Source organism: Neovison vison, chromosome 12 (genome assembly GCF_020171115.1).
Source record: "Neovison vison isolate M4711 chromosome 12, ASM_NN_V1, whole genome shotgun sequence".
In the NCBI taxonomy this organism is placed as follows: Eukaryota; Metazoa; Chordata; class Mammalia; order Carnivora; family Mustelidae; genus Neogale; species Neogale vison.
This window is the reverse complement of record NC_058102.1, coordinates 14,488,925-14,511,986: the sequence shown is the minus strand read 5'-3', so window position 1 is coordinate 14,511,986 and position 23,062 is coordinate 14,488,925. Positions and strand designations below refer to the sequence as shown.

The 23,062-nt window shown below is 43.8% G+C and overlaps 1 protein-coding gene across 1 annotated transcript in view; it reads right to left on the bottom strand.

Moving 5' to 3' along the window:
• Nucleotides 1-11,556, bottom strand: part of BPIFC (BPI fold containing family C) — a 41,294-nt gene extending 29,738 nt beyond the window's left edge. Inside the window, exons 1-4 of the mRNA XM_044228344.1 lie at nt 11,524-11,556; nt 10,475-10,568; nt 2,418-2,541; nt 823-943 (exon numbers count right to left, since the gene is read on the bottom strand). Coding sequence (XP_044084279.1) covers nt 823-943; nt 2,418-2,541 — 245 coding nt within the window. The 5' untranslated portion in view covers nt 10,475-10,568; nt 11,524-11,556. The remainder of the gene's footprint in view (nt 1-822; nt 944-2,417; nt 2,542-10,474; nt 10,569-11,523) is intronic.
• Between the last annotated feature and the right edge of the window lie 11,506 nt (nt 11,557-23,062).

Here is a 23,062-nt window from a genome sequence, read left to right as displayed (position 1 = left end):
AGTCTCTCTGGCTAATACTGATAAGTATGGTCGTAAGACTAAGGAAAATCCGTCCATTATTGAGTCCTCTTATTTCTTCTTGGGACTGGAATATGGGTTTGATGGCTGAGCTGCGGTGGCCATACTGAGCCACGAGACAAACGTGAGGACAGAAGCCAGCACTGAGGGTGGTGGGGCAGAGAAATACAAAAAGGCTGGGTTCAGATAAAATGGTGGGCTTCCATAGGATCCTCTATCCTTTATTTTTCTTCTTCCTTTTTTTTAATGTAGGGCTGAGATCAAGACCTGAGTGCAGGTCAAGAGTCAGACACTTAACCGACTGAACCACTCTTTACTCTTTCTTTCGACTTTCTTATTTGTGGCCCATTTCTATAACCTCTGATATCTCAACTATGCATCGCTAAAGTAAGGGAAGCCTTGCTGAGGGTAGATTTGGTTTTGAGACTGTGACTGAATCCTGTATCTAGGTTTAAGGGGTGGAGGCAGCGATGGGCTGGGTAAAAATTTCTCTTCTTATTCAAGGGGCAAGGAGTTCTCCTTTTAGGAAAGGAAATCGAGACTCTGAGCAGATTCACCAGGTGCCACAACAAGTATGCAGTAGGGGTAGGACTTGGACCCAGGTGTTCTGACCCTAATCCTCCACCCTTTGTCAGCTTTGTGACCCCTCTTTCTTGAGGTAACTCACCTGATAAGCCCCTTACCAAAGATGGGTTAAATTCTACACTGCACATCCCTGGTGTTACACCAGAACACCGAGGGCATAGCTACAACCTGAAGGTTTTAAAGAATAATTTCACTTGCTAAAAATACTCTTCTACTTACTTTGAAAAATTGTAGTTCACATAATCAACCTTCAAAAATTCCAGAGATTCAGAGCCTTCTAGGTCTGGGATCTTTTTTTCCTTAACCATTTGCTCAATCATCTCCATCCCAGCTAGAACGCCTATGAAGGAAAGAAAGCATTTACTGATAATGACGAAGATGACAGGCTTACTACCTACCTGTGCTCTCTCCCCCTACCTGTGCTCCTCCCCCTACCTGTGCTCTCTCCCCCTACCTGTGCTGCTCCCCCTACCTGTGCTCTCTCCCTCTCTGTCAGACGAATAAATAAAATCTCAAGAAAAAAATAAAGCCTGTCCTTCCCCACCACCCCACGCCATATCTCTACAGATGGTCCCATCTGGTCCTCACATCATGATGGGGGGGCACCATTATTGTCATTCTCCCGGTTTTCCAGATGAGAAACCCACTGGGCCAACCCTATATATTGAGGAAAGGGGCAGAATTGAGACCCATACCCGTGGGAACTGATTAGATCTGTTCTTTTAATTGCTCTGATCTTGAGAGTGGAACAAACTCTTCTCACAACTTCAATAACGTTACAAGATTTCTATTTCTGATCCATATTTCTGTGCATGTAAGTATATCAGTACAGTAACAAGATACACACATACACACAAGCATATAGACATGTGGATACTGACATACATTCCTGGCATGTATTTCTCAGTATATAGCCAGCTCATACGGCAATTGTGCAACATGGGTCAACCTTAGATTCGCTGTTCCAGATGAGGTACTGGCAACAAGGAGTTGCCCAAAACTCCATCTTTCCTTCCTCCTCCCCTCCCTTCCTTCCCTCCATCCTTCCTGTGTTTCTTTTTTGGTACAGCAGGTGAGATGTTTCCTGGTCATACTTAGGAACTTGGGAGTTTCTGAGGTAGACTAGCAGTACGTGGGCTGACTGCTTTAGTTAAGAAGGGATTGGAGTGAATCTATCTGCCTGTACTCAGCTAATCTTGGGCCAAGATTTCTAGGATAGAATTAGGCCCACACACTTTGATTTCGCAGTTCCTTTCCTATACACAATCTGCCCTCACCCCAGCTCTGCTCAACATTTTTCTCTCCTCAATTTTATAAACACCTCTGAAGGAGTTTTACTTAATCTTTCAGTGTCCTGGGCTCCTTTTTGCATGTAATGAAAATATGGAGCCTCTCTCAAGAAAAATTCCCAATCATCATCTATATTAAACTTGGTGCACAATTTTAGGGGATTCTTAGTTCCTTTTGGAATTAAGCCCTTTCTGAAGTTCTAAGGTGTTACTTTCACTCTCCCATCTCCTCTCCTCTAGCCTATGTTTTATCCTTCTTTACAGCAGAGATGTTCATTGTATGTGCATGAGGGGGTACAGGGAGTAGGGGGCGGGGAGCGAATGAGTATCTGCGGTCAAGTTTGGACAGACCTACCATCAAGGTGATTGTTTTTTGGACAGCACTTCCTTCCCAGCTGTCTTAGCAGTCTCCACATCATTCTGCAGGAGAGCTTGCCTCAGTCATGAGACAGTCCAATATGAGCTTGGAACTCATATAAACTCCACCGGGGGCTGTAGCCTGGCTTCTAGAAGCCCTTGACTTACCATAGTCCAGAGCCTGCTGAGTAACCCTGGCCTTGATTCCAGGGTAAACGGTCTGGGCAGATGAGATGTAGAGATTCCACAGGAAGAAACATCCCCAGAGGAGTTGGACTGCCTTTGTATGCATCTGCAATTAACCAATATTTATGGTTCCTTTACTATTTTTGACTTTTCGTTGGTCAATTCCATACAGTTTTCTATGATTTCTTGTTTCATTGCTCACTGCCAGAACTCACTCTATCCACCCATCAGTCCATATATCCATCCATCCATCCATCCAACCATCCATCTATCCAACCATCCATCCATCCATCCATCCAACCATCCATCCATCCATCCACCCACCCAGTAATCATTTATTGAACACACCAGAACATGTGCTAGGTGCTGAGGATGCAGAGATGACCTCCGTGTGTCCTTGGCTTCTGTTTCTCACAGATTAGTGGGTGAGTCAGACACACACACAGATGATTATGACTCAGGACAATATAATACAATGCAATGCAACACGAGAGACTTACTGTAAATGTAACACTGCTGATACATCTTGGGAAGGATAGAGGATGGGGATGTGGGATTTTAGACCGTTTCAGAACACGAGTTGGTAGTTTAGAAAGGTGGCTTTAGGGAATGTGAAACAATCAGTCATCTGCTTAGAGACCCTTAATGACTCCCCTTTGCCCACAGGACAGGGTTTAAGCTCGCAGCCCAGTGGCAAGGTCTTGCCCCACTCTACACTTACACCTCCTCAAAGGCTTCCTTCTTTAACACACATGCCAGGCTCACCCCAGAATCTAGTACAATGCCTGGCATGCCATAGATACACATACACAAAATCTTAAATAAACATCTCCAAGGAGGGGGACCGCATTTTTTTTTTTTTGCTGTTATATTGCTGGTGCTTGGCATATATTAAATATTTAGTGTATACTTATTAAATGAATGGACTCAATGAATTAATGACAGTCTATTTTCTTTCCCTTTCTTCCTTCCTACTTTCCTTCCTTCCATCCCTCCTTCCTTCCTTTCTTTCAAGTAGGCTCCACACCCAGCATGGAGGCCAATATGGGGCTTGAACTTATGACCCTGAGGTTGAGACCTGAGCCGAGATCAAGAGTTGCATACTCAAACGACTGAGCCACCCCTGTGCCCCTCAGCCCATTTTCTTGATGAATGAAGCACAAGTTACCAATAGCAGTGGTAACATGGGTTTCTTTATTTTTTTATTTAAAGATTTTTATTTATTTATTTATTTGATACAGAGAGATCACAAGTAGGCAGAGAGGCAGGCAGAGAGAGAGAGGTGGAAGCAGGCTCCCTGCTGAGCAAAGAGCCCGATGCGGGACTCGATCCCAGGACCCCGAGATCATGACCTGAGCCAAAGGCAGCGGCTTAACCCACTGAGCCACCCAGGCGCCCGACATGGGTTTCTTTTAATGACAGGCGAGTGAGTAATATGTTCACAGGCCTTGTTTCTATTTCTGGCAGTTTACAATCTGGGTGAGCTACCATTGCTGTGTTCATACGTGTCAAAGACCCACAGGTGACAGATTCCCACTGAGTTAACATACAAACATGAAACAAATCAGGGAACTATTTGTGGGGGTGATGAAGGAAGAGGAAGTTGTGAGAGCCATGCAAAGGGAGGGGTCAGGCCAGGTGGGCAGGGAAGGATTCAAAGAAGGGCTGGGATTCAGGAACAGTCTGGATGAAGGAAACGATCATTTCAAGAGGTGTGTATGAGGGCGCCTGGGTGGCTCAGTGGGTTAAGCCGCTGCCTTCGGCTCAGGTCATGATCTCAGGGTCCTGGGATCGAGTCCCGCATCGGGCTCTCTGCTCGGCAAGGAGCCTGCTTCCCTCTCTCTCTCTGCCTGCCTCTCCATCTACTTGTGATTTCTCTCTGTCAAATAAATAAATAAAATCTTTACAAAAAAAAAAAAAGAGGTGTGTATGGGGTGCTTGGCCAAAAAAACAAAGAGGTTTGATAAAGGGGGTTGTGTGGGCTTTATGGATAAGGCCGTAGAGATAGGAATGGAATGTGTAGACAAAGGGGTGTTCCAGAGAATTTACTTGAGCGGAACAGAGCAGTCTGACCAGGGAGAGGAGTATCCGTGCAGGGCTGTTGCTAGCCTATCTTGGCCTTCTGTATGGAATGGGAAAAAGTTCCCTTTGGAGATAAACCAGCCTTTTGGCACAAAGTGGGGCGAGCAGAAAATGTTTTTTAAAAATCCCATACCAGGGGTGCCTGGGTGGCTCAGTGGGTTAAAGCCTCTCCCTTCGGCTCGGGTCATGATCCCAGGGTCCTGGGATCGAGCCTCGCATCAGGCTCTCTGCTCCGTGGGGAGTCTGCTTCCTCCTCTCTCTCTGCCTGCCTCTGCCTACTTGTGATCTCTGCCTGTGAAATAAATAAATAAAATCTTAAAAAAAAAATCCCATAACATGTGCCTGGCTAGCTCAGCTGGTAGAGCATGAGACTTAAAAATCCTGTATCAGTGTGCCCAGCTTGGTAGGGAAAGCAAGGGTTGCCCTACTCACCCCTTGGGCTAGCATTTTTTTTTAATATTTAGATTTTATTCATTTATTTATTTTTGAGAAAGAGGGAGGGAGAGAGAAAGAGTGTGGAGCTTGACACAGGATTTGATCCTATGACCCTGAGATCATAGCCTGAGCCAAAACCAAGAGTAGGATACTTAACTCACTGAGCCACCCAGGCACCCCATGGGCTGTTTTGCATTTTGTCTAGTATACACATTGCCCAATTTATACAGGGGACTTATGTATAGATTAGTGAATGTTCATCTGGGTATTTTGCTGGAGGGCCATGAGGCTGAGACTTGGGGTCCAGACTTGTCTGTTTGGTGGTGTATCCGTCCACCTTCAGGTATGAGAAGGGGCTGGGTCAGTCAACTTGCTTACATTCCTCGTCTGGTCTCCCAGGAGCCCTCTGTCCAGACCAACTGGACTCTTAGTCCCTAAACACTCACCACGCTTCCTGCCTAAAGCCTGTGCTTATGCTGTTCATCTTCACCTGGGCCTGCAGAAACCCTGCACCTCCTTAAGGTTCATTTTAAATACAGCCTTCTCTAAGTTAATCACGTTTCCTTCTGAATCCTTGGTCAAAACAGATACTTATTCATGTGTTTATATTTATTCTCTCACGTGCTCTCTGTCTCCTCTGTGAGAATGTAAGTGTCATGACAGCAGAGACCTCCTTTAATTTGGAGGCCCTAGAGCCTGGCTTGGTGTCTCAAACAGAGAGTGACTGATAATTATTGGTAGAATGACTCAATGAATCATAAATTAAGGAAGAACCCTTGCCTTGCTCTGCATTATTATTATTTTTTAAAAGATTTTATTTTTTTTATTTAAAGATTTTTATTTTTTATTTATTTGAGAGAGAGAGACAGTGAGAGAGAGAATGAGCGAGGAGAAGGTCAGAGAGCGAAGCAGACTCCCCATGGAGCTGGGAGCCTGATGTGGGACTCGATCCCGGGACTCCAGGATCACGCCCTGAGCCGGAGGCAGTCGTCCAACCAACTGCGCCACCCAGGCGTCCCTAAAAGATTTTATTATTTATTTGGCAGAGAGATCACAAGTAGGCAGAGGCAGGGGGGGCGGGGGGGAAGGGCCGGGGGGAAGCGGGCTCCCCACTGAGCAGAGAGCCTGGTGCGGGGCTCGATTCCAAGACCCTGGGATCAAGACCTGAGCCGAAAGCAGAGGCTTTAACCCACTGAGCCACCCAGGCGCCCCTCCTTCTGCATCATATTACAGTTCCTTGCAGAGGTGATTCACAAAGCTTTTGTACATTAGTGGAGTGCATGCGCCCATTAGAAGAGATGTGAGCCACAGTCCAGGAGCAGCACTGGGGAGGTTAGGTACTGGATCATGGCGACAGGAGAAGTCTTGGGAGGACTGGCTGGGGTACTGGGAATGGGGTGGGAGACTCAGAGTATTGGCTATTTACTATTAGAAATGGGGGCATTTTGGGGCACCTGGGTGGCTCAGTGGGTTAAAGCCTCTGCTTTCAGCTCAGGTCATGATCCCAGGGTCCTGGGATCCAGCCCCACATTGGGCTTTCTGCTCAGCAGGGAGCCTGCTTCCTCCTCTCTCTCTGCCTGCTTCTCTGCCTACTTGTGATCTCTGTCTGTCAAATAAATAAATCTTAAAAAAAAAAGAGAGAAAGAAATGGGGGCATTTTAATATCTTAACACTGCTGTGGTCTTAGCATTCAGTATGCTGTTTCAGCCTTACAGAGTTGGTCTGGGTTATACTGGACAATGTGCAGAAAGACCTGGGCAGTGCTGGGGGCAGGGCTATGGAGTGGTGGCTTGGGGATGGTCCGGTGCAGAGAACATCAAGGGAAGCAGGGAGCAATGACAATAAGAGCCAAGGGGGCGGGGCTTGGGTAGGAGACCCGTCTCTGGTCGGGCAGCAGGTGATCTGAGGGAGGAAATGTGAGGAGTGGGACAGCAAGCAAGGGGCAGGGTGATACTAACATCTTACACTCAGAATGGATGTCGAAGCTAGGGCCAGTTGCCACCATCTGTGCTAGGCCCTCTTTGGTCCTTGTTATTCTGGGTTTGGGGGGTGTGTGGTCAAGGGGTCCTGGAGAAGGGGATAGGCAGAGGCAGAGATGGATGAGACTATGGGAGTCAGGGCAACACTCCTGGGGCTGAGATTAGTGGCTATTCACCAGCTGATATAAAAGTATGTCCACATTTTAACAAATGGCGAAGCCATACGGATGTGCATTCACACTGACATTGCTGTGGGCAAAGAATTGTAAATGATGCGTCAGGCCAAGGCAGGCATGAGAGAGATTTTCTTTTTTAAAGAGGAAAATATTTTCACAGCAGTGAAATGTGGTGGGAAAAAAATTAGACCAAAAAGTTTGTACACATTAGACTGTATATCACAATTAAGGTTGACCTGATCTCTCTGCCGGCATGTAACTAGGATCTCAGTAAGTATTTGCTAACTGACCAACTGACTGGGTTACAAGATTCTGGTTAACTAAGAAAGGTTCTAGAAGAGTGTTCAAATGGGGGAGAAAACCAAACCATCATAAAAATAACTCTCCATTTCCACAGTGAAAAAGCATAAAAACCAGAGCAGAGCTATTACTTGTTAATGGAGTAACAAGTAAAATAATGAACTTGTATACACACACACACACACACACACACACACACTCTTCCCATTTACACAACCCACAGTCATCCTTGGAGGCAGATGTTACTATAATTCTACCTCCCTCTCAGGCATGTGATCACAGAGACTTGGAGAGTCTGAATGACCTGTCCGAGACCACACAGTAAGTCAGGCACCTGGGAACCACACCTTGCTCTTCTGGTTCCCAATTCTAGTGTTTATGAAGTTAATTGCTTGATAAGTGCTAGATTTTTCATTTTCTTCTGGGAACATTAGGAGATGCTTGATGCCATCTTCTTTGTGGAAAAAAAAATCAGGAAGCATCTGGAGATTTTCAAGTGTCGAAGTGCAAATCCTTTTGTATTTTCTTGGGCACAAATGGAAGTTTAATGTCCTTCCAGCAGCAAAAATCTATTTTCCCTTCTTCAGTGAAGGGAGTATCTGAAATGGTCTACACTGATGGAGATCCAGGAACTCAAAATTGCACATAGAAAAATATATTTTTCCTCTAGAAATTTTATGAGTGAATGAAATTACGGGGCTATAAAAGGATTGCGTGTAACTTTCGGCTGAATTGTTTGTTAGGATGATAATTTATAGGCAGAGGAGGGAAGGAACTTTGCCAAGCAAGGAGATGAGTCCTAAAAGGTTAAGAAATTTGGCTGACAAATAAGGGCAGGATGAGTTGCCTATGAAAAGGAGGGATCCAAGATGACTTAAAACCCCTGCCCACAAGTTACCTATTTTCTTGTGTCTAAGGAATTGTTTCTTCCACGATTCAAAGCCTCAGAAGTCATTACATTTCCATACCAATAAATGGACAGAATAACCCTTCTAAATTAGATGGCGCTGCCATAACAACATTTTTTTCTAGTTATGTCTTTGAGGCAAGGGCAACAAAAGCAAAAATAAATTATTGGGACTTCATCAAAATAAAAAGCTTCTGCACCATGGAGGAAACAATCAACAAAACTAAAAGGCAGCCTGTGGAATGGCAGAAGATACTTGCCAATGACATATGCAGTAAAGGGTTAGTATCCTAAATACGTACTCATTTATACAACTCAACACCCCAAAACCTTACAATAATCCAATTTAAAAATAGGCAGGAGACATGAACAGCCATTTCTCCCAAGGAGACATCCAGACACCCCACAAAACACATGAAAAGATGTTCAACATAACTTATCATCAGGGAAATGCAAATCAAAATTACAGTGAGATATTACCTCACACCTGTCATAATGGCTAAAATCAATGATACAAGAAACAATAAGTGTTGGCAAGGGATGTTGAGGCAAAGGAATCCTTGTGCACTTTTGGGAATGCAAACCGGTACAGACACTGTGGAAAACGGTATGGAGGTTCCTTAAAGAGTTTAAAATAGAATCACCATATGATTCAGTAATTGCACTACTGGGTGTTTAGCCTCAAAATACAAGAACACTAATTCGAAGAGAAACATGCAGCCCTATGTTTCTAGCAGCATTGTTTACAATAGCCAAACCATAGAAACAGATGAGTATCCACTGACAGATGAATGGATAAAGAAGGTGTGATACACACACATACACACACACAATGGAGTTTCATTCAGCCACAAAAAAGCATGAAATCTTGCTGTTTGTACCAAGATGGATGGAGCTGGATAGTATTATGCTAAGTGAAATAAATCAGTCAGAGAAAGACAAATACCATATGATTTCATTCATATGTGGAATTTAAGAAACAAAACAACTGAGCTAGGGAAAAAGAGAGAGAGGCAAACCAAGAAACAGACTCTTAACCATGGAGAACAAACTGATGGTCACCAGAGGAGGTCGCGGCAGGGGGAGGGGGGTGATGCATGATATAGGTGATGGGGAGTAAGGAGGGCACTTGTCCTGAGGAGCACTGGGTGTTAGAGGAAAGCGCTGAATCACTATATTGTACACCGGAAACTAATATTACACTGTAGGTTAACTAGCTAGAATTAAAATAAAAACTTAATATATAAAAACATAAATGTATCAGGTGGCCCTTGCCTGAACCATTCTGATGACCAGAAATAAGAAAACTCTAGTACAACTTGGGAAATTCCTGAGACAGATTGACTTGCCATTGGTATTTGCAATGGTGAATACCAGACAGACTTTGGGAAAATCAGTTCACGCAGGTGGTCAGTGAATGAAATGCAGCCTTTAAAACAGGGGCAAAGGTTGAAAAATTAAGTCCAGTTGGTTTAAAGAAGCCTGGACTTCCAGAATATTCCAACCTAATTGTTAAGACAAAATGTGTAGAAGGAGTCTAAATCAACAGGTAGAGAATATGGGTAGAACTGGGGCAGTTTCAAGGGATTCAGCTCCCACATCTGATTTTTACCAAGATCTCCAATGACAAGGGCATTAAAAAAATTTACACCGAGTCTTCCCCAAACTCCATCCTTAACACAAACAGGTTAAACAATTCCTGCGAGTGGGAGGGCCCTTTGCTCTGGCAGGATGTAGGTCACTTGATGTGGTTTAAGACCTGGCCCCGAACACAGAGATCAGAGCAGCCCCTTCTTCCTCAATCCACACTGGTTCGACTTAGAGACAAGTTAGATTTTTCTGCCACTGAGCTGGGTTCCCCCTTGAAATGAAGGTAAACATAAGTCCAGAAGATTGAGGGACTGTCTTAACGTTGCCGAACGAAGCAAACGTCAATCACGCGTCCATACCAACTATCTACTCTTTCTCAGACCTTCTCAGAACCTTCTAGGTGGGCATGAGTGACACAAAAGATGAAAACAAAACAGAAAACCCTAGGCAGACAACAAAGACTCAGGGTACATGACAGCTCACTGAGCCGGAGCGTCACCCGCGGAAGGGTAATCCCTAACTGGGAGATTTTGCGCTGGTAGAGACCAAAAGTTTGTTCATGATTCTTACCTCAAGTAGGGGAAGTGTTCAAAGCTGGGGAGCACCTTCGACTCCTTCTGCCTCTGAAGCTATGTGTTCTCCGCTTGAGCCTTGAACTCAGCTGCTGAAAAGACAAGATAATTAAGTCTGAATCATCTAGTGGTGGATTTTTTTTTAAATGCCTCTTTCAAAATGTGATACATGATTGCTACACTTCAGTTGCCCAATAGCATGAATGAGCACTACAGCTCTACCTAGATGAGCAGACAGTGCCACCCATGCAGTGATTACTCCCTGTAACACACACACACACACACACACACACACACACACACACAATTATGACGACGCTACCAGAATGATTAACTCAAGATTTCCAATGTACTTAAAATGGTGTCAAATTGGACTGAGTTGGAAGACGAAGAATTTTCTTCCTTTCTGGGATAATAGGCCAGTTTCTCCTGGTCAGGGTGCCTGCAGTAAATGGCCCCACCACTGCCCAGAATACCTTTTGGGACTTTTGGTGGATCGGATTCAGTCTGAAAGCATGAGGCTTTCATGCTAACCGGGCTGACCTAGTTACCACCTTTATCTTTCAGGGTAGGAGCAGCGCGCAGATGGTATCTCTAAGTGCCTGTTGCTTTTCAGGCTGTTAGTGACTTCCGCTCTCAGCATTTCTTTGAGGTTCGGTTGGGTGAGCGCCTCAGCTCCGACAGGACTTCACACCGGTGGGTTCTAAACCCCGTCTGCCCTCTCGTCCCCCATGATTTAGTCTTCGCATTTTACATGGCCAGGGATCTGACGGCATGAAGTAGCTAAGGTCCGATTTACAGTTTTCTGGGTCAGATAGAGCGACCCACTGTCTTGATTTTCTCAGGAAGCAGGATTTTCAGTACTTAAACCAGAACAGTCCTGGGAACAGGAGACTGGTAACACTAAGAACAACAGGCACACTCATTCGGCATTGTCCGCACTCCTGAGAGCTCTTTCAGTCTCTGACCCTGGGCGCCTCCTGTTATATTTACCTATTTAACTTGTGCTTCCTTAGGGGCAAAATGGGGATAAAAAATAATATCTACCTTGGGACGCCTGGGTGGCTCAGTTGGTTAAGCCACTGCCTTCCGCTCAGGTCATGATCCTGGGGTCCTGGGATTGAGTCCCGCATCGGGTTCCTTGCTCAGTGGGGAGTCCGCTTCTCTCTTTGCCTCTGCCTGCCACTTTGCCTGCTTGTGCTCTTTCTCTCTCTGACAAATAAATAAATAAAATCTTTTTTAAAAAATAGTATCTACCTTGATAGGATCTGGTGGAAAAAAAGAAGTTGGCCGTCAGCCGGTTGGGGCTGCTGTCCTGTACAAACAATAGACACTGCTCACAGTTCTGGAGGCTGCAAGTCCAAGATTAAGGAGCCTGCATGATCACATCTTCCTGGTTCACAGCCAGTGCCTTCTGTCTGTGTCCTCACACAGTGGCAGGAGCCAGGGATCTCTCTGGAGCCTCTTTTATACGGCATCCGTCCCATTCGTGAGGATTCCACCTTCCTGACTTGAGCACCTCGTAAAGGCCCCGCCTGCAGATACCATCACCTTTGGGATTAGGATTTCAACACGTGAATTCTGGAGAGATGCAAACATTCAGACCATAGCCGTAACCTGGAAGAATTTGCTCTTAAAACTGAAAAATGCTGTAAGTTTTTATTCATTGGTATGTGGCCTTATCAATGGTGACACAAGCCTGAAGACACTTTCCTCATTGAATCATTTAGTGTCAGTCATTACAGATTCCCCTCATTCAGTCCACAAATATTGGGCAAGGACCTCTTCAGTAAAAAAAGACAGATTCCCTGTCCATGTGGAGTTGATTAGATGAGGCTAGAAACAAACAAGCAAACAGCAAAATGAACAAAAAGGTAGAGATTGCATCGTATGCTATGAAGGAAACAAGGGACCGTGCTGGTGTGTGGTCTTGTAAAGCACAGGGTGCTGTCCCTGGGGGAGGCATGCTCCCTTTGGGGGATGGCCCAGGAAGGCTTCTCTGAGGCGGTATACTGGAGCTGAGACCCGAGCTCTGAAGGGAATAAGGGTACAGACCCCCGTACTGTATGAAGGAGAGACATACAGGCATTAGGCATCTGAACAGCAGGGTCTGGTGGGGAGCTGGAGTTCTGGGGAAACCTTGGCTGGAAATGTGAATTTCTAAATCATCATGTGGTCCAAAAATGCAATGGAATATTACTCAGCCATCAGAAAGGATGAATACCCAACTTTTGTATCACCATGGACGGGGACTGGAGGAGATTATGCTGAGGGAAATAAGTCAAGCAGAGAAAGTAAATTATCATATGGTTTCACTTACTTAAGGAATAAGTAAATACTTATTTAGTATTTATATATTTATTTAGTATTTATATACTTATTTAGTATTTGTATACTTATATAAGTATAGTACTTGTATAAGTAAATAAGTAAATACTTAAGGAGCACAAGGAATAACATAGAGGACATTAGGAGAAGGAAAGGAAAAGTGAAGGGAAGCGAATCGGAGTGGGAGATGAACCATGAGAGACTGGATTCTGGGAAACAAACTGAGGGATTTGGAGGGGAGGAGGGTGGGGGGTGGGTGAGCCCGGTGGTGGGTGTTAAGGACGGTACATATTGCATGGAGCACTGGGTGTGGTGCATAAACAGACTCTTGGAACACTGCATCAAAAATTAATGATGTACTGTATGGTGACTAACGTAGCACAATAAAAAGATTCTATTAAAAAGAAAAATAAATAAATCACCATGCTGGTGGTGAAATGAAAGCCCAGAAGTTGGCAGGTGCACATGGGGCAGTGTCTCATGGTGTAAGGGCTACTGAGGGCTGCGGGATGATTTTAGGTGCTTGACGGAGAAACACTCGATTGTCATTGTTTTAGTGTTTTTAGTGTATGAGGGAAAAGAATACACAACGAGACATGGAAGCAGAGGAATGACATCACAGATCATGTGGACAAAATTGACAAAAGGACCCCAAATATTTCTGTCCTTTCCTCAGAATCTTCCCTGGGTGGCAGTACCAGTTTCGCACCCTGCCCCCCATCTCTCCTGCCCAGAGCAGCGGCTTGGCCCTAACTTCCTCCCCTGCTGGCCCACCCTCCCCCACTGCCCCATACCTTTTCTCCGTCAGTAAGATCCCCATCCTCTCAGCCCCCCTTTGCCTCTCCCATCCATGAACCAGATGCATAGGATCTGCTAGACTTACAGAGAAGCTGATCGTTAAAACAGCAGTATTTTTCCTGAAGCAGTTACTAATTTTCCCTTTTGTCCTGGAAAACCTGAAAGTCTTGGTGGAAACCTGAATCACTGTTGTCTATCCTGGGGCGTCTGGCATGGGATTTGAGGGGAGTTCTTAGGAAAGGTGGCCTGGAGAAAGTGAACTCGACTCTGTCCTTCAGTGCTGGACCTGTCCTGCCTGCCCCACCTGGGACTCTGGGCAGTTTGCTCCATTTGTGGGTCTCTGCCATCCAGAGTCACTGAGAGAATGAAGCTGAATGAGCTAACACATAGTTTTTCATACGGTATTATAAGATGCACCATTATGTTTCTCTATTTTTATCTTAAACATTCAGAGTTTCCGTGGTATTTATTTTTTACATTTACCCTCTATTTGGAAATTAATAAGTTTTCTCTTAACATAGCTTCCCCCTTCAAACAAATGTACATACAGCTTTTAAAAAATTATCATTATTTTTTTAGAGAGGGAGAGAGAGAAGTGAGAGAGAGGGGCAGAGGGAGAGGGGGAGAGAGAATCTTAAGCAGCCTCTGTGCTGAGCGTGGAACCTGACTCAGGGCTCAATCTCATGACCCTGAGATCACGACCTGAGCCGAAATCAAGAGTCAGACACAACCAACTGAGCCACCCAGGCGCCCCTAAACCAATGTACATACAATTTAAGAAGTGGACTGATTTATGGGGAAAAGTAAATAATGGTGCAGCTCTGGTGGGACATGGAATAATTCTAGGAAAAAAAAGGCCCAAATAGTTTGAGTTTAGGAAATGAAGGTGGAAGAAGAGAGGGCAGCTAGTCTGTTTTTATTTCATTTAGAAAGGGCCTGAGATTTCAGCTCCTTAGCATCCTTTCTGCTCAACAAGTGGCTTTAAGACAAATTTGCAGAATCCTTCATCACATCACAAGCCAGTAGCACTATGTCCAGGGTCACTATTTATTTTAGTTTTTCAGATTTAACTGAGAAAATGTGCTGGGAATTCCTGCTTATCCAGCCTACCCACAGTGGCAATTTAGAAGGCAAGATTAATTATTTTACTTACTAATGTCTGACAGCATGTTAGTTTCTACAGATCAAGGGACACCTTTAATTAAAACTCCAAAGAAACATCATAATTAACTAGGTAGAATAATTGCTCACTAAAGAAAAATTTCAAGATCCAGTGTTAAGGAACTGAGCACCCTACTTCTTGGTTTCTAGAATGTCTGAGCTCTTCCCATATAGAACAAAAGCTATCTGAATACCAGAGTTTTTTTTGCACTTGGAAGACAAATTATATTATTCTTTGCAGGAGAATAAGAGGGGACGGGGATCATCTGTACGTTGGTGGGGGGGGAAGAACCAATATTTTATGTTGGTGAAATCTGGTTAAAAGGACACCCCGAAGAGGGAATAAGAGGTAGGGAAAAAGAAGAGTTAACATTTTTGTTATATTCTGGGCACCAGCCATATATTATCTTATTAATTCCCCACCAAGATGGTATGAGGTACTAATATTATCTCAATTTTATAGGTTAGAAAACGAAGGGGGTTCGGTATATGCCGAAGCTTAGGTGTCACAGTTAAAGTTGTAGAGCCAGGACTCAGGACCCAGATGTCCTAGTTCCAAGAGTCTGTGCCCTAACCACTATGCCATCCTGCCTCTTCAGGAAGGTCGCTAAGGGCAACGCACAGCCCAGGGGATGCGGAAGGTGAGGAGAGAGAAGGATGCTACTGACAGGCAGCACATCTGGTTTTCCAAGCCGCTAATTGGATCTGTGAGAGTGACACAGATAGATGTGTTTGTTTGAAGCTGGAAGCTTAGTCCACCAGAGGAAGCTGTCTGGAATTTGTGTGGCTCTCGAGAGAGATCAGCGGTTCGCTCTGGACGGGCTGAGGAGACATCTGGCAGAACTGCCCCGTCCCCTGGCAGCATCTCCCCGTCTCTCCCCAGTTCTGTCCCAGGCCACCCTCTCCTGATGCCTGGTGACTGACCCAGACCTTGCCTCTCCCGCTAGTCACTCTCTGCAACAGTTTACAGCATGGATTCCCTCCTGGTCTTGAAAAATAAACAAACCCACTTACTTACCTCACTTATTATCAGTTGTCTAAAAGGGAGTTACATTTTATTATTTGCAGTTCAAACCGAATTTAAATTCATGTTAAATCTGAAATGAACATACATATGTCTTTTATGAGACATGAGAGATACTGTGGAACCAAGCAAACAAGATAATGTGATACAATTCTGAAATGTCTGAGAACCACCAGGGTGAGCCCAGTTCAGACAAGAATTTCTCTACCTCGATGCTTTGACACTTTGGGCAGCGTAATTCTTTGATGTGGGGGCTGTCCTATGCCTTGTAGGACACTTAGTAGTACCTCTTGCCTCTACTGTGATGTTAGCAGAACCACTTTCTCCTACTCTCGTTGTGACAAAAATGTCTCCAGACTAGGACTAATGTCCTTGGACAGGCCTTGGTTGAGAAGCAAGAAAATAAAATATATTCAAGTATTCTATCTACCTTGCTGTAGAAACTGGCACGCCTCTGGAGGGTCAGATTCTACTATCCTAATAATATTTTTCTTACTTATTCAATATATATTTGAATACACTCTCTTGGTGACAGATTCAAACAACACTGAAGTTTACATATTGAGCCGTGAAAATCCCTGATGCTCCTTCCACCCCTTATCCCTGTCTTCTGTACGCCTGCTTCTAGTTTGCTTTCCATGAATATTTTTCTTTCTTTCAATAGATTTCAGACATCTTCATTTGGACCCTGGATAGGGTTTTAATCATTTCAACAACTTCTGAAGATTCTTTTCCTAATTTGCACGGCTTGAATTTCCTTTTACAACACTTTTTTAAGGTCCATTTCAATTTCTTACCAATCATAGCAGATACCTAAGAGTACTTTATAAGTGTTAAGAAAACCAAAACAACCACAGCAAGACCACATGGTATAGACCAGTGGTTCCCAAAGTGTGGTTTCATAGTGGCATTACCTGGAAATCATTAGAAATGCAAATTCTCATGCCCTTCTCAAGACCTACTAAATTAGAAAACTGTGTAAATTAAAGCTCGAGATTCAGGAAAATGGATCGGATTTAAGTAAACACTCAAATGAAGGCCAACCTGGCTTTCTTTGGTACAGACAGAATGAAAATCTTAATTCCAAACATATATCAAAAACTTAGAGATAACAATGGATATCTTTATACCACTTTAAATTTTGCTTAATTAGTCCTAACAAGGAGGCGGGGACTGAATGTTGTGAAGACGGATTAAGACCTGTCTTTTCCTCTTGAAAAACTCATAACCTAAGACTGGAGAAAGCCTGATGTGCAAATAATTGTACTATGATATGATGGATAACACTGAAAAGCATGTTCCAGGATGCCTGGGTGGCTCAGTGGGTTAAGCCGCTGCCTTCAGCTCAGGTCATGATCCCAGGGTCCTGGGATCAAGTCCCACATCAGGCTCCTTGCTCAGCAGGGAGCCTGCCCCTCTCTCTGCCTCTGCCTGCTTGTGTGCTTTCTCTCTCTTTCTCTTTCTGACAAATAAATAAATAAATAAAATCTTAAAAAAGAAAAGCATGTTCCAAGTGCTCTTGGAACAAAAGGAAGGAGCAACATACTTTCCTTGAAAGAAGGAAAAGGAAAGTATTCCAGGCAGCAGGATCAGCATGTGCAAAAGCACAAGAACACACAAACTTACTTGGTGGGAGAGGATGTAAAGTAGGGGGAGAGGTGTTCTGGAGGAGGGGCAGTGTGAGTACTCTACAGGGGTCATTGGGAAAATTGAAGAAAGTAATTTCCAGCTGGGATAGTAAGGGTTTTTATCATGCACAGAAATCTGATTTATATTCAGAAAACTATAGGAAACTCAACAATAAGGGAAAAAAGAGTTAAAAAGCGGGCAAGAGATTTGAAGACATCTCACGGAAGAAGATCTATAGATGGCAAATAAACATACAGAAAGATGCTCAACATTGTTATTAAGAATTGCAAATTAAAGCAATGAGATACATCTATTAGAAGGACTAGAATCAAAAACATCCTGATATCTATCTATCTATCTATCTATCTCAGTGGAGAGGATGTAGAGAAACAGAAACTCTCCTTCATTGCTAAAGAGAACGCAAAACGGTACAGCGATATTGGAAAACATTTCGGCAGATTCCTACAAAATTAATCCTAGTCTTGCCATAAAACCCAACAATGGTGTTTCTGGGTGCTTATCCAATTGATTTGAAAACTTAGGTCCATGTAAAAACCTGCTCCAACTCAAATGTTTATAGTAGTTCTATTCATAATTGCCCCTTAAATGGAAGCATCCAAGATGTCCTTCAATAGGTAAATGGATAAACTGTAGTACATCCATACAATGGGATGTTACTCAGCATTACAAAGAAATGAACCAGGAGCCGCAAGAAGGCATGGATTAATCTCAACTGCATATTGCTAAGAAGTTAGTCACGAAGCCAGAAAATGTTACACAATGATTCCAGACATATGACATTCTGGAAAAGGCAAAACTAAAGAGATGGTAAAGAGATCGGTAATTGCCTGAGACTGGGGGCAGGTGGTGGTGGAGAAGGTTGAAGGGCAGGGGACTTTTTAGGTAGTGAAATAAGACATTATGCGTTTGTCAAAACTGAGAGAACTTTATAGGTCAGAATAAATCTTAACGTACGTAGTTAAAAAAAAAATCACATAGGAGATTGAGGGGGTCCAAGACAGAATGCGAATGTGAGAAAAGAATATAAATGCATTACAAGTGTATGAAACAACCTTGGTGAAGGGGATTGGAGAAAAAGGTGCTGACCTGTGTCGCTCTGCAAGTGAATGGAAGCTGTGCTATGGAGGCCAGCAGGAGCTATTGTTGAAGCACACTACTCCAGCTGACAATGTTGTTTTTGACAAGGGTATGGGTTAAGAATCCTGAAACCACGACACATAGCTGCTGGAAATGAATGACTAAGTAAATGGATGGTGGATGGGGGGAGCTAGATTTGTCACATTTGGATTGGGAAGTTACAGATAAGCAAGGGAGGAGAACAGAATGATGATATGGTAATGGATTAGAGCTGGAAACATCAGAATGAACTCATGCTCAGCTTAATACAGAAACAGATGGTTATGTATGGAAATAGTGTGTACATACATGTATCTCCCTGCTCTGTCAGCTTAGAATGCTTAGAATTAATAACACCTCAATAGCAATGAGCACTTCTAGCACCCAGATCGTGGTTTCTAATACCACTCTCCTGTAAAAAGCACTAGGGTACCTAGGAAAAATGGTTGATTCTATGGTTGGGGCAGGATATATACAAAATGATCCTAGAGCATCTTACAGTGCCAGAAAATAAGAAAGTGCTAAAGAACAGAACAAATGAACAAAAATCCACAATAATGTAAAATGGATACAGTAGCCAATGGAAAGATTTCCCAGTGGTCAAAGCTGGAACAATTTGAGCAACCAAATAAATGAAGCAGTATTGGATTATAAACAGAAGTATAAAATAAGTCCACGCTGATATAAGGGATTGAATAGACAAATCTCCTGTACAGAAGAAATTCAAATAATTTATATAGATACTCCACCCCTAAAATCTAAAACTCTAAGTGTGGGCTGCACATAGTGACTTTCTTCCAAAGGCTACAATATGAAAAGGAGAAATAAGGAGTACTCTTACTGTGGAGAAACCAAGTGATTAGGATTAACAACAGCAGCGAGAAGTCATACTGACAGTTTACACTGTTGATGTGCTGAGCATGGCACCTTGACTTCAGTGGTCTTCTTCCCAGGAGCATGTTACCTCGGTCTAATCACGAGAAAGCATCAGACAAATCCCAGCTAAGGGATGTTCTACAAAATCCTTGACCAGTAATCATTAAAACTGTCAAGGTCATTAAAAAAGGGAAAGTCTAAGAAACTGTCGTAGCCCAGAAGAGCCTAGGGAGACATGATGACTAAATGTAATGTGGTGTCCTGGATGGGATCTTGGAACAGAAAAAGGACATAAAGAAAAAACTGAGGGTATCTGAATTAAGTATGGACTTAGGTTAATACAAATATGTCAACATTAATTCATTCATTTTGATAAATGTCTACACTCATTTAAGATGTTACTTGATACGGTTACTTGGGTGTGTGGTATATTCTTTAAATTGTTCCATAAATCTAAAACCATTTTAAAATAAAATGTTTTTCCAAAAAAAAGTCTACAGAGAGGGTATGTATTCCCATAGAAGAGTGATATTGTCCCTTTTCATATTCTATAAAATGGTCCATTAAAAAAATAAATTTAACTTTCGGAACTCTTTGAGAGCTGCAGTAACTGTTGCTTGCAGACATTAAAGTGACATCCTTCAAGAAATTAAAAAAAATTTTCAAGGAGAGAAATAGTTGAGAGAAGAGGTATATAAAATTTTCATGTATCTTTGAAGTTTAGGAGGATTATCCTCCAGAGTACCTTAAATCTTGGTGGTGCCTTGTGGATGTTCTGGTTCTCTTCCAGGACCCTTCTAAACCCCTGTGTTTGGATGACTTCTTCCATGCTGATGGTTATACCTAATGGGCAAAGGATTGAGACAAGGTTCCCAGTTAGATTAGTTTTCTAATCTATTAGAAATTTATTGCTTTAACAAATTATCACAAATTTAGTGGTTTAGAACAAAAAAACAAGAAAGGTATTATCTCACTTAATCTTTACAACACAGCTGTCTAATACATTGTTATTCTTTTCATTTTTTAAAAAAAGTATTTTTTTTAAAGATTTTATTCATTTCTTAGACAGATATCACAAGTAGGCAGAGAGGCAGGCAGGAGGGGTTGGGAAGCAGACTCCCCGCTGAGCAGAGAGCCCAATGTGGGGCTTGATCCCAGGACCCTGGCATCATGACCCAAGCCGAAGGCAGAGGCTTTAACCCACTGAACCACCCAGGCACCCCACTCTTTTCATTTTTATAGGTATTCACTTATCCAGGTTTATATCGTACAGAGAGTTAGACTGCGGTACGTGGTCTCTAAAGATGGCCATCATTATTAGCCTTGCACTGACATACCAAGTGTGGTATCTCAGAGAGAAATAAATGTATCTTGTCTTGGTCACTATTATTTCATATTTCTTAAGGCAGCTGAAGCTACATTCTAACTAATAAGACCTCCAAATAGAGCCATTTTCCAATTCCTGTTATTTCTGCTTCTGTAACGTCATCTCTGCCCACCCAGCATTTTCACTCCTAATGCTATTCCACTAATTCCTTTCTTCTCTCAGTTACCAAAAGAGCCGCCAAACTAAGCTGGTCCCTAATCCAGTGCTTTTCAAGGCAATTTCACCCTCTAGGGAGTATGTGGCAAAGTAGATTTAGAGGCTGCTAAATAGCCTGCAAGGCCTAGGACAGTCCTCCACAACCAAGACTCAAGAAGCACCCCCTGTCAACAGTGCCAAGGCTGAGGAACCCTGATCTAACATACCCGCTACACTCAACAGGTGATAGATTCAAAGTTCAGATCTGACCTATGTCCCTTGTGGTGTATACCTGTCAGACTTGTGGCTTCCTACCATCTTTTGAATGACCTTTCCACATCTGGGGACATTTGCCTTCCCAAGGAAGGAGTGCAGACCCCACAATCTCAGTCTCCTTTGCTGCCAGGACTCAGGCATGGAACGCCTGGCTGATGCCTTCCTATGAGCCTTTGATTTAGAAGTGAGCAAGGTGAAGAAAAAGGCTCTTTCAGAAGCTCGGCATCTTGTTGGTGGGGGAGGCTACAAAGCAGTGCGGCCTTTGAAGGTGGTAGCCATTCCGCAGTGGCTCCTGTCAGGGTGACAGCCGTTTCCTCCAGGGCGGGGTGGGGCGGCAGCAGCAATCCCAGTCAGGCCGGATCGTGTCCTCATCAGGCCAGTTCTTCAGCGTGGTTCTGAGTTTCATTCCTTGAATTAGCCTGGAACCACTTCTTTAGTCCTTCCCAGAATTCCCTGAGCTATCCAGTATCCTTTTTAACATGTTCTAATTCTTCTTAGCCAGAGTTAGTCTCTATTGCTCAGTACTAGGAAACCTGATAAAGAATTCCCTGCTTGGGAATAGAGTTGGTTAATAGAGTTCTCTGCTCAGCAGGGAGCCTGCTCCCCCACCCCCCCGCCAGCCTCTCTGCCTACTTGTGATCACTGTCTGTCAAATAAATTAAAAAAAAAAAAAAAAAAAGAATTCCCTGCTTAAAACTCTCCCTTGCCTTCCCATGCATTCTAGAATATTGTCTCAAATCCTTTGCCCAGCTCAAGTCTCTTCTTTATCTCAGATGTACCCACTCTGTCCTTCCCTCTGGCCACACTGAGCCACTGTGGTCCTGCCACCCTTCCTCAATCCCAGATTGCTTGCCACTAAAGAATCCTACTGGCACAACCACTCTTCTCTGTGTACACCAGTCCCCAGGATTGCTCTTACCTCTGTCATAAACAACAACAACAAAAAACTATGCTCTACTACAAGAGTTGATTCACTCAACTGTGAATTCTCTCATTCTTTGCGTCCCCAGCACCTGGAAAAATATCTAGCACAAAGCAGGTGTTTAATACATGTTTATTTACCCAACGAAGATCGGCAAGTGGACCAGTACTGCCACCTGCTGGGAGGAAACTCCATTGGGCTTTTTCATAATGATTTGGACAGTGGCTCTCAGACAAGGATGAAATTGGACGATTCCCTCTCTCTCGTCTAAGTTATAATCGTTATCATCATTGTCAGACTCTCCATGGTAGCCGGCCTCCCGGGTGGCTCCCAGCGCTCCCTATTTCCTTCCTTTGGGCTGATCCTTCCACACTGAAGGGTTGTCTGGAATGACGGTAGTGATGGTATGTAACTTCTGAGGCTTGATCAGAAAAGACACTGTAGCTTCTGCTTGCTCTCTTGGGGACCACTTCTCTTGTGAGAGAAGCCAGATGCCAAGTCATGGGGACACTCAACTCACCCTGTAGGGAGGTCCGTGCTGTGAGAAACAGGCCTCCCGCCAGCACTCAGGTGAGTGAGCTATCCAGCAAGCAGGTTGTCCGGCCTGCTGCAGCCTTGGCCTACATCTTGACTGGAATCTCAGGAGAGACCAAGACAGAACCACCCAGCAACGCCATGCCCCAATCCCTGCCGCCCGGAACCTGGGGGACACTTCACCTTTGTTGTTTCAAGCTGCCAAACTTTGGGGTGATTGCTGTGTAACAGATTACTACTATACTCTGCGACATAGATCAGGGACTACAAGCTGTTTCATACTTTGCTGTAACAAGAGGAAACTAGGGGAGCCTGGGTTCAACTAAGGCTTCCAGAGCAGATGCCTGCGGCTGCAGCTGAGCGCCGCGGAGGAAATGAG